This window comes from Hipposideros armiger, unplaced genomic scaffold (assembly GCF_001890085.2).
Source record: "Hipposideros armiger isolate ML-2016 unplaced genomic scaffold, ASM189008v1 scaffold_1043, whole genome shotgun sequence".
In the NCBI taxonomy this organism is placed as follows: Eukaryota; Metazoa; Chordata; class Mammalia; order Chiroptera; family Hipposideridae; genus Hipposideros; species Hipposideros armiger.
In genome coordinates, this window is record NW_017732393.1 from 86,166 (window position 1) to 98,285 (window position 12,120).

The window sequence follows — 12,120 nt, forward strand, 5'->3', positions numbered from 1 at the left end:
CACACACACACACACACACACACACACACACTCTTCCCTTCCTTCTCCCCCCTTTACACTCCTACCCCATCTCCTGAATCTGGGGCTGCATTTCCTATCAGGAATCTCAGACTCAGGCACTAGTATCATGACAATATCTTGTGCCACATTTTACAATTAGACCCCATACGTGATTTGGTGCCTCTGCTCCTCCCTCATCCCCTCCCATTTAGTTTTCTTCATCTTTGAGATTAAAGATGCATTTCTAATGCTACTCATCAGGTGGTGATTACCTCTATGTTTTAAATTGTCTCCAAGGAAAATGTATCATTTTTGTAAGTGGAAAGAAAAAAAATTAATATCTTTTAAATTCAGGTTATGAAACAGCATCTATAGACTTATCTCAATTTTCTTAAACATACATAATGATGAAAATAAAATAGCACTTATATAAATGCTGATATGTGTCAGGCATTGCTTATATATGTATATTCATCATTGCATTTTCTCTTCCCCAAATCCTATGAGGTAGGTGCTAATATTATCCCTCATTTTACACATAAGAGAATTGCAGGTCACTGAGGCTAAGCAACAAATGGGAAGTGGTAGAGCAGTAATTTAAACCCATTTACTCTATTGGGTTGTCGGAAAAGTCATGATGCATGTTTGCAACAGATGGCATTAGTTCATTTTTGGAAGTACTAGAGTCATTCGCATCTATGTTATTGCTATGTCACTTGACAGCTGATTTTTTTCATTCTAAAAAAAATTGAGCAATTCGGTTGAGTTTTGAAGATTTTACAAGTTGAAGATGGAAGACCAAACTGTGCATTTTTCCCATATTTTATTGTTTTCCTTCCATAAAGGGAAGAACATGTATCAAGCTTGTGAAAAGTTGTACAAAGTTTACATAGCTTACTGTTTTCCTTCCATAAAGGGAAGAACGTGTGTCAAGCTTGTGAAAAGTTGTACAAAGACAATGCTCCACAAGAACATCAGTGTCAACGATGGTTCACGAAATTCCGTGCTGGTGATTTTGATCTCAATGACACTCCTCGGTCAGGGAGGCCCACCGAGGTTGATGACGACAAAATAAAGGTGTTGATCGAGTCAAACCCACGTTACATGACACGAGAGATTGCAGAAACATTGAACATCCATCATTCAAGCATTCACGACCACCTGAAGAAGCTGGGATACGTAAGCAAGCTCGATATTTGGGTTCCGCATGAACTCAAAAAAGCTTATTTGATGGCGCGTATAAACATCTGCAATATGCTCATTAAACTTGAGGAAAATGATTCTTTTATGAAAAGACTGATAACTGGTGATGAGGAGCGGATTGTTTACAACAATGTGGTGTGCTAACGGTCTTGGTCCTGATGTGATGATTCACCTCAAACGACATCAAAAGCAGACATTCATCAGAGGAAGGTTATGCTCTAAGTGTGGTGGGATTTTAAAGGTGTCGTGTTTTTCAAGCTCCTACCAAGGAACCAAACAATCAATTTGAATGTGTACTTTCGGCAGTTGGACAGTTTGAATGAATCCATTATCCAGAAACGTCCAGTGCTTGTTAATTGTAAAGGAGTTGTGTTCCATTGCGACAACACGAGACCACACAGAAGTTTGATCACCCGTCAAAAGTTATTGGAGCTTGGATGGGATGTGTCGCCATACCCACCATCCTCGCCTGACCTTGCACTGTCATACTTTCACTTGTTTCACTCTTTTCAAAACTCTTTACACGGTATAACGTTCAATTCAGATGAGACTGTAAATCATCAGCACCTTGTTCAGTTTTTCACAAATAAAGACAGGTCCTTCTATGAACAAGGAATTATGAAGCTCAGTGAAACTTGGCAAAAGGTTATTGAACAAAATGGGCAATATATCATTGATTGATCTTTGTTCTTTATATAAATAAATGACCTGTGAAAAACAGACAAAATACGTCATGACTTTTCTGACAACCCAGTATTTCCTAAGCCCATGCTCTTAACCTCTACTCAGTTTCATTTGTTAGTAAGCCTCCAAATCTATATTTCATTCATTTATTTATCCATTTATTGTTTGAGCCCTTTTCTGGGCTAGGCACTCTCTGCCCTTTTAATCTCAGTACCATATTTAGCAGTTCTGATTCCCAGGACATAGCTCCTTCAACTTAATAAAAGTATAGGAAATATACTTTCAGTTCAATCATAATTTATTGAGCATATAGTATGTGCCAGGCAAGGCCCTGGAGGCATAAAAATGAACAAGGTAGTTATAGCTTTCACATTCTTATGGAGCTCATGGTTTAATGGGATGAAATCAAAAGGAGTGTAGTAAGTACTGAATGGGCAGTTGGAGCACTGAGTAAGAGGACTTAACTCAGTTGCCAGTAAAATCTTCCAGGAAGAAGTAATATCTAAGCGGTCAATTTCTGGCATGGTGGGGTGAGGAGCTTTGTGCATCTGACCTCCAGTGAAACTGGTGAAAACTATAAAAAAAAACCAAAAACAATTTAAAACCTCTGGAAATTGTCTTAATGGCATATATCACGTGGATCAACATCTATTCAAGAAAATTTATAAAAATTCCATAAGAAAAGCGAGAGTCTGTGGTATTTGAACCTAGACCTTTCCCTCCCTCCTCATTCCCAGGTCAGGGAGGCATAAACTGCACTTCTGTCTGCCAAGAACAAAGGGTATCCTCTTCTTGCAGATCGCAGCCATGGGGCTTTCTTCTTGCAAAGAGGACTTAAGCATTACTCATTCTGCCCCAACTACTAGATTGCAAGGTTAAGCTCCAGGTGAGTACAGTCCAAAGATGGGAGCTCTCTCCTTCCAAGCAGCCTCACTGATGGAATGGAGACTATCCCATGCGTGCGGCACCACTGAGAACACTGGGGCCCTGATCACTCTTGGCTTGCCTTGTAAGGTATGGTTCCACACTGTGAAGCAAGCTGAGAGGCCGTCAGGCTGCTGTTTCCTCCTTATCCCCACTGAGACATCAGGCCTAAAGCAAGAGTGTCACTCAGAGAGAAGAGTGCCATTTTCTCTACCCCCAGATCCAGAGCTTTGGCTCAGAGATTTTACCTGGGAAGAGAAGACAGCCATAAAGAACATAGGTTCTAACATCGTCCCAGGGGAAGTTACTTTATTTGCAACAGAGCATGGAGAAGTTCAAGCCAAGGATGCTCTAAAAACAGTGGTGGTTGTGGTAGAGGCAATTGTGAAGTGATTCATGGATTTTATGAAGATACTGGTAAACTGTAAACTGGCTATATTGTTTCAAAGAGCCAGGGAAGGAGATGGCTGGGAGAAGTTCTCCCTCCTTGGGTTCAAACAAATATCAAACGCTGACCTTTAGAACTGTTCCATCAAGGGAGCCCAAATTTGACTGAATTAGTCTGCAGAGCAATTAATGTCCAAAGGCATTATTGAAAATAATAGAGAAATCAATTGGCAATTAGAGGAGCCTAACAGCTGGATATGGTCATGACTGTAACCTTCACAAGTGCTTCTCAGTCTCTCACCTCACCTTCACTTAGGTGGGACAGGATGATTAGAGGAATTGGAGTTGGATATTTTCCTTCTTCCAGCTTGGCTAGGCTCTGATGAAACTCTAGTAGGTTAGGCTCTTGGTAAAATAGTTTCTCTTGAGAGAAGGCCTTATTACAAAGAACAGATGCTCTGAGTATATTTAAAAATGGCTACTTTCTCCTCCCCCTGCCAGAAACATGAGGGGGTTTTCTCCAATACTCACTGTGAGAACCCCATAGGGCTCTTGGGAGGTAAAACACAGAAGTGTGGGAGCAACCTCTAAAACAAAAAATCGACTTTAAATATAATGACACATATCAGGTAAAAGTAAATGGGGTGGGATCCAAGATGGTGGAGTAGATAAACTCTGTGTTTGCTTCATCCTGTGAACACATCAAAATTACAACTAAATTATAGAACAATCAACCACTTCCATTCAACATTGCACTGGAATTTCTAGCCAGAGCAATTAAGCAAAAATAAATAAATAAATAAATAAAAGGCATCCAGATGGAAAAACAAGAAGTAGAACTATCTCAATTTACAGATGACATGACCTTATATATAGAAAGTCTTATGGAATCCATTTACGAACCAATAAAATTAAAAACTGTAATAAATATGTATGATATGGGGGGAGTGGAGCGGTGGATTGGGGGAGGGGGTTTGTCAATTTGAGGAGTAAAAATATAACTATTGCACTGTGTTGTACAGCTGAAACTAATTAAAAAAATGTTAGTTTCACAATAAAAAATAAATTACTGAAAAAAACCAAATTCAGCATGATCACAGGATACAAGATCACTATACAAAAATCAATTGTATTTCTATACGCTTGCAATGAATAATCTAAAAAGGAAAGTAAGAAAACAATTCTACTTATAATAGTATCAAAAAGAATAAAATACTTAGCAATAAATTTAATAAGGAAAGTACAAAATTTATACTCTGAAAACTACAAACCATACTGAAAGAAATTAAAGAAAATGCAACTGAATGGAAAAATATCCCATGTTCATAAATAGAAATTTTAAATACTGTTAAAATGGCAATACTCCTCAAATTGATCTACATATTCAAAGCAATTCCTTTCAGAATGCTTTCAAAACCACTTCAATACCAAGTAAAAAAAAATAAAAGTGTTAAAAGGCAAAAACTAAATTAAATTAAAATGAAAATGAAAACACTTCACCCCTGCTAAAATGGTTGGAATCAGAAAGTCAGACAATAAAAAGCATTGTCAAGGATATGGGGAAATTGGAACTCTTACACACTGCTAGTGGGAATTTAAAATGGCCAGACAGTTTGGAAAACAATATGGCAGTTCCTGAAATGATTGAGCATCTAGAGTTACTGTATGACCTCACAGTTCAATTCCTAGGTATCTATCCAAGAGAAATAACAACATATGTCCTCACAAAACTTGTACATGAATATTCATAACTCTACTCTTCATAATAAGCAAAAGATGGAAATAGGTCAAATATTCATCAATAGATTAATGGATAAACAAAAGGTGGCCAATCCATACAATAGAATATTGTTCAGCCATAAGAAGTAATGAAGAAATACATACTACACAATGGATGAATCTTGAAAACATGCTAGTGAAAGAAACTAACCACAAAAGACTACATCTTATATGAGCACATTCTTATGAAATGTCCAGGACTGGGAAATCTATAGAGACAGAAAATAGGTTCGTGTTTGTTTAGGGCTAGAACAATAAAGGTATGGGAGAGGAGTCATAGTTAAGGGTCTAGTGCTTCTTTTTTACTTGAAAATGTCCTAAAATTAACTGTGGTGATAGTTTCACATAACTGTGAATATACTAAAAACCACTAAATTTTACACTTCAAATGGGTGAATTGTATGGTATATGAATTAAATCTCAATAAAACTGTCTAAAAAAATAGCATGTATTATGGGATAGATGAGTAGGAATTATCCAGGCTAAGTGTGTGAGGAACGGTTGAGAGAATGTTTCAGACAGGGAAAGCCATGAGAAACAAGACGAGGACTTGAAAGGGATAGAGCTTTGAAAAGATGATGGGAATTCATTCAGCACGATGGTGTTGTTGTTGTTGTTGTTGTTGTTACTATTTATTAAATACCAACTGTTGGAGAGCAGAGATTAGGAGTAAGGGTTTTTACCTTAGGCAGGCATTCCATTTAATAGCTGGGTGACCTTAGGCAAGACACTTAATCTCTCTAAGCCTCACTTCCCTTTTCTATTAAATAGTAGGTTAGTGATATAACGTCTGGAAAAGGACTCGAGGTTCATGGAAGGGAAGAAAGACTCAATGTAAGTCCAAGAAACTATTTTGACAGTTACAATGCAAGGATAATATAATTATCCATTAGGAGAAATGTTTAAAAATAATTATTTCTTAAACAACTAGATAGCAGGAAGCCTGGTGAGGTATCAAAATGCCTCTTAAAAAGACGAGATCCCTCCCTTTAGCAAACTAAAGGACTTCATCTTGATATTTGTTGGTGTGTATGTATGTGTGTGTGTATATATTATACTGTACCTCTTGTCCTTCACTTTTCTTTTTAATAATGCATGAACATGTAGTACATATGGATCTACCTCATTCCTTTAAATACAGAGGGTGCCAAAAATGTATACACATTTTAAGAAAGGAAAATCTGTAATAAAATTGTAATAATATATACTGATAACAAAAGATGAATACAAGTCATGTGTATACATTTTTTGGCACCCCTGGTAGACTCTTTATCCACACTATACTGAAAATATTAAAAGGGGAGGGGGTTGTAGGCAAATATTTGAATAGACATTTCTCAAAGTAAAACACACACGAAAAGATGCTCTATAGCCAACTAAATTATCCATCAAATGATGCAACTGTTTTTGCTAAGGCTCTTGCAAAATGCTGGTGTCAGAATATCAAATAACTGCTTTTAGATACTGTTAATATGTGAGGACCCCAGCTCCCTCAACCCTTACCCTACCTTAAGCTTTCCTTATAGAGGGAACAGACCAGCTTTTCGCTTTTCCTTTTATAGAGGCAACAGTGATTGCATGTATATGGGATCTGGGGCTGACTTCTGAACACACACATTTTCCTGTTAGTTTTGCAGTGCAAAATTTTGTGTAAGATTACTCCTTTCATAAACATTCTGGTGCATCCACTGGTCTTGCTCCTCTACGTCTTTTATTTATTGCGTCATGATAGCTATGTGTTACCATAACTTTAAAGTTCCTTATAGACTATTTAGTTTTAGTTTCTTAGTTGATGTTTCTGTTCAATTTAGGATTCATTCAAAATTCTATGTATTTAAGTAAAAACTAGAAAGAGTTATAAATGCCCTGTTTACATTCTACAGTATAATGCATTATCTGCTTTATTTAACTTGGAATTAGAAATCAAAATTTGTGCTGTTAAGAAAGGCTTGCCATTCACATTAAGATTTCTTACACAGAGAAAACTGTTAGTTGGAGAAGTAATCTGCTTTGGATCCTGAGGTAAGTCTCTGACTACTCTACACAGGCAGGCCATTTTTCAGAGTTATGTCTGCAGCAAGCGACTTTGAGGGATGAGGTAAGGTCTTTCCCTGGACACAGAGCAGGCTTGCTTATGCTTACTATGAGAGTGGTGAATTCTCCAAACTCAGGATTTCTTTCCTATAACACGAAGCACTACATGTGCAGGCATCCATGATGGGACTTGGGGGTCATGGGGAATTGATACAAACCACTATGAAGCTCTGGCTACTGCTTTTGCTATGAGTAATAATGTCCTTTGTCTCTGACCCAGGATTTGTGTCTTCTGCAAGTATCCATTAAATAGTAGTAGATTAACTTGTCAACTTATAAGTAGGGTGAAATCTCATACTGCACAGTTCTTTTTTTATTATTAAAGACTTTTATTGGGGAATTGGGGGAGGGGAACAGTGTTGAGGAATGGGGAAGGGAAACAGTCAAGTTGTCCTTTAGTCTTATTTGTGGAGGGCGCAGCTACCTCAGCTCCAAGTCCAGTCGCCATCTGGTCGCCCGTAGGCAGCTTGCGGCCGCTCAGCTCAAAGTGCCATGTTTAATCTTCGTTGTGGGTGGGCGTAGCCCACCATCCCATGAGGGAGTCAAACCAGCAACCTTGTTGTTAGGAGCACGTGCTCTCACCAGCTGAGCCATCTTGCCGCCTGTTGGCAGCTCAGCGGCAGCTCAGTTTGGGTGCAGCTCACTGGCCCATGTGGGAATCAAACCGGCAGCCCTGTTGCTCAGAGCTTAGGCTCTTAACCAAGTGAACCACTCGGCTGGCCCTGTAGAGTTCTTGACAGGTGTTTCCAGATATTATCCCTAAATCAGTTATGTTAAGGCAATGTTTCCCAGTAGGATGATTTTTGCCATATGAGTATACTACCTAAGCTATTTTGTTAATATTAACTGTTATATCTCATGTTTGTTTTCAAATTGACTCATTTAATTTGAATATTTTTTTTCAAAAGGGAACTTTATAACACCATCCTAAATCTAAACTATCAACATTTACCTTAGAGTATTCATTATTACACATTCAAATAAATACATGGATATGACAATTTAAAATGTTTCTGTACTGTCTAAAATCATCTCCACCTACCACCAGGCACTTCTATCGTAACCCCAAATTAGCTGATTATATCCAGAGTAGTCATGGCTGGGACAAAGACTATTGCAACCAATGTTTTTAGTTAGTGAATATTGATGTCTTATCTCCTCCCCTAGAAAACTTTCCCATGAAGTCTGCTTGTGAAGGAAAAAGGGGGGAAAGGAAGCCTAGTGCTCTGACCTGTAATGATGACAGTCATTGTCCCCCAGGTAAGTATGTCCAGCACAGCAATTCCATCAGCTTAGGAGGGTCTGGTGCCCGCTGCAGGCTGGGGCAGAGAAATCGAAGTCAGATCACTCTGGAGAGGAGTGTGGTTGAGGTGATCCCTTCCACATCCCGCCTGAGCGCCACCCCTCAGAGTGCCAGGGGGATTGATTTGTCCTGTCTGTAAAACTGCCACAGTGAGCTCCTGGACCCTCATCTCACTCCAGCCGGAATGCAGCCCCACCAGCAACCGTCAAGGTGCTGCAAACTTGAACAACAGTCTAAAGACATGAATTGCCCCAAAAAGAGAAGCACAGAGGAAAAATAAAATACTAACACAGCTGGCACAACTGCGAGCCATCTATACATACATAGATTTAGATGTAGATATGCTGTCTTACATAGCACTTTCAGGTTTCCAGGTAAAGACAGGAATATCCCTAAATCTGACTTGAGCCTCCCTTTACAATTTACACAGGTCCAGGAGTATCTGTTTAACTGGTGAGGGTTTGGCACTAGTCTTCTGGGAGAGATCACTTACACTATGGAAATGAGAGTCGGGAAGATAAAACCATACTCTTTAGACTCAGGGAAGCAACTGACTAAAGCATAATATCTGTTAGTCAGACTTGTCTTCTGGTCCAACCCCCACAAACAGAACCATAGTCTTATGGGAAAGACGGGACTTGTGATTAAAATCGCGAAACTGCCAAGGTATCTGTAAGATATCATGGCCCAAGCAGCCCTGCATAAATGTCTAAATTGAGAAGATGGCCATTCTCCCCACTTCCGTAGAGGTCAGTCTGGGAATTCAGCCCACGGGGGAGTTCTGAAGAAATATGTCGGGCTTCACTATTTGAGAAGTCCAAAGCATCCGCAACAATAGGGGTCTGAAACTTATAGGACCTAGATGAAGGGGCAGGAATATCCAATATACATGGTAGTATCAAGGGGAGGAGGATGGGAGGTTGGGCAGCACAGCAGGAGAGGAACATAAAGGTGGCACCCACCTAACAGTTGGCCTGGATTTGTTCTTAAGCACAGGTGAGAACTACTTTCTCCACCCTCCCAAACAGCTGAAACACATCTCTTGGAAGTTGGGATCCTGCATGGGCAGATAGGGGAGAAAAACCTGCCAGATACAGCCCACAGGCGTATCCTTATTTGGTCCTCAGAATATACCTTAGAGATGGTTATTATCTCTATTTTACAGATAAGATGTAAAATTCACTCTTCTAGCTAGGTGGTCTAGTGGTAATTTGGCCTTCACATTTGCTTCTAAAATTCTGTCAAGAAATGTCAAGTGCCACGGTGCCTTTAGAAATAAACTGATAAGTGCTGTTGGTTACTTTTTTTGTTATAAAACTTTTATTATTTTTACATAATGTGTGTACATTCTAGAAATAAGGAAAAATACAAATAAGCAGAATTTTAAAAATCACTCATAATCTTACCACTGGTTGTATTTTTTTGTCTTTCATCCTTCACACATTTTTCTGTGCATATATGTAATATACAAATGTAATCTTCCCTTTTAAAAATATGATACTGACATATTACTTAATAACGTTTTTTTCATTTCATATCTTGTCAGGATCTTCTTTTTGTACAAATGAGTAAAGCTCTCCTATTAAAAGGCAGAGACTTGGAGATTGGTTCAAAATATGATAAACAATGGGAATGTAGATAAGAAGAGATGCATCTAACACCACTAATAGCAAGCAACAAGTTAAAAGTAGAAAAATGGACAAAGATGTATCAGGAAAATGCAAATCGAAAGAAAGCTATATGGCAATGTTAATATCAGAAAGAATAAAAATCAAGGTAAACTACATTAAATATGGGTAAGGATGGTTTCGATTAACCTTCCAACGCATCACTATAAGTTTGTTTCTTACTCTCCTTATCTCATCTATTTCATTCACCTCTCTAAACATATCATCCTTGCTTAAATGCCTGTTGTGTATATCTTCTTTAAATTCCTGGAGAGACTGAATCAGCCTTTCTCTAAAAGTTCCTTCTGTTTTTTCCTCCTCCTCTGGCTCTTCCTTCTCCTCTGGCTTTTCCTCAGGCTTTGGCTCTTCCTCAAGCTTTGGTTCGCTCTCATTTTCTGGTTTTCCTTCAGTTTGACAGGGTTTCATCTTGTGTCTCTCTTCTTCCCTTCCCTCCTTTTTCTCTGCTTATTCCTCTTTGAATACAATTACTTCTAGAAAGCAAGGAGATGGTAAGTCATTCAAAGCCTTGGTGATTGGACCCGTGCTCTGCACAGAAGTCTCAGCATTTACTTTTTAAAAATTTTTTTATTCAGAGCTATCATCAAATATCCACCCAGGAGACTCAATTAGCAATTTCCCTGAGGCCCCTCTTACCTCCACTTTCCACTGCCTCACAGCTCTCTTGTCACTCCCTCCAACCATTTCCAAAGCCCTCTTCAACCATCCCCCACCCCGCCGCCCCCGCACAGACTTAACACAAGACCCTCCCAGAACAGAGTAGTCTGGGAGACTCCGGGTTGGGGGTAGGGCGAGACAGTGGGGTCCACACTTCTGTCCCGCCCTCGCCCACCTCTTCCTCAGGCGTCTTTTTAATAGACTCCTCACCTACCTGTATTGACCCGGTCAGTTTCTTTCTCGTCTTTTCTAGCCTTGCTCAGTGCTATGAACAACAGACCTGCAGATCCGCGGACAAACGAGAAACGGGAGGAGGAGGGGGAGGGAGGAAAGGGAGAAGGGAGTGGAGGAGGGGAGGAGGAGCAAGTGCTTGGTGACCAGCACCACGTACCTTTTTCCTCTTTAAGGTTCTTGGTTATGGAAACTTTCTCACCTTCTGTTTCCCCCGGTTCTCTCCCTCTCCACAGTGCAAGTTAGCTCGAATTTCCCATCAGACAGGGAATAGGAAAAGGATATTATTTCCAAACTATCTTTAAGACTGAGGCGGGGATTGGGGGGAGAGTAGGTGTTGGGAAAGCGGTCTGAGATGGCAGATGATGATTTTTAAACTATCACAGGTCTCCCTGTCCTCCTGAGACCCCTAGGCCCTTTCCTAAAGGTCATTATTTCCTGCAGACCCAGAGGTGGGGAGGTGGACTTGACCCGGACTCCTGCAAGTCTCTGCCCTAGGCCTCCCCACCATAGAAATCCCCAAGCAGCACTTATTTTAACACCAACCTGCAAAATTCCGGCAGATTGGCTTTCTCCTTTCCCTGGCCTCAGGCCCCGCAGTCGCGCTGCAGAAGGAAGCTGGTACCCAGGCGAGAACAAGGACCAGACTAACAGGACTTCTGCACACGTCGACTCCTGGTCACGTGAGATGAACGTCACCAGTGAGCTCGGGTCCCCGGTTTCCACTCCCACCAAAAACGCGGCAGAGATAATCCCGCCCTCTGCCCCACCCCTATACGTTTGACCCTGTCAGTCTTTTTTGTTGTCACGAATTCCAGAGGGAAAATTTTTATTTGCCCATCTCTGATTAGTAGGGAGGGGTACATCTTTCTTGGAGCTACTAAACTTTTCTATTTCTTTTCAGAATTGTCTCTTCCTGCCTTCCACTCCCAGCATTAAGAAATGCTACAGCCATCGCCCCTCCCCCAGCCTCCATTTCATCTACAATCTGGTCCTTGGCTATTGTGGAGCAGGGTTGGTTTGGCAGCGGTTGTTTTTTTTAAAAAAAAGTCTGGGGCAAGAATCAGATTTTTGAATGTAGTTTTAACTTTATTCCTAATACTTTTATATTCTTTTTTTAAAGTAACATTTTTTTAATAGTCGGAAAAGACAAAGAAAATATAGTTGAATGAG

At 40.0% G+C, this 12,120-nt stretch overlaps 1 protein-coding gene across 4 annotated transcripts; it reads right to left on the minus strand.

The window, feature by feature from the left end:
* Positions 1–9,795: 9,795 nt before the first annotated feature.
* On the minus strand, positions 9,796–11,633 carry TCEAL9 (transcription elongation factor A like 9). Of its 4 annotated transcripts, none has more exons than XM_019631722.1 (3): positions 11,494–11,633; positions 10,931–10,996; positions 9,796–10,529 (listed from the first exon to the last, which is right to left on the minus strand). In XM_019631722.1, the coding sequence occupies exon 3, from the start codon at positions 10,465–10,467 to the stop codon at positions 10,156–10,158; it is 312 nt and encodes a 103-aa protein (XP_019487267.1). In that variant the 5' UTR covers positions 10,468–10,529; positions 10,931–10,996; positions 11,494–11,633; the 3' UTR covers positions 9,796–10,155. The 4 variants fall into 4 exon arrangements, with proteins under 4 accessions (XP_019487267.1, XP_019487266.1, XP_019487268.1 ...); XM_019631721.1 differs by having other exon boundaries at positions 9,796–10,532; XM_019631723.1 differs by lacking the exon at positions 10,931–10,996 and adding an exon at positions 11,108–11,193 and having other exon boundaries at positions 9,796–10,532.
* Positions 11,634–12,120: the final 487 nt, after the last annotated feature.

What these genes read in the sequence shown, in the direction of transcription:
- TCEAL9 (XM_019631724.1), bottom strand. Translation starts at nt 10,467, where the DNA reads ATGAAACCCTGTCAAACTGAAGGAAAACCAGAAAATGAGAGCGAACCA.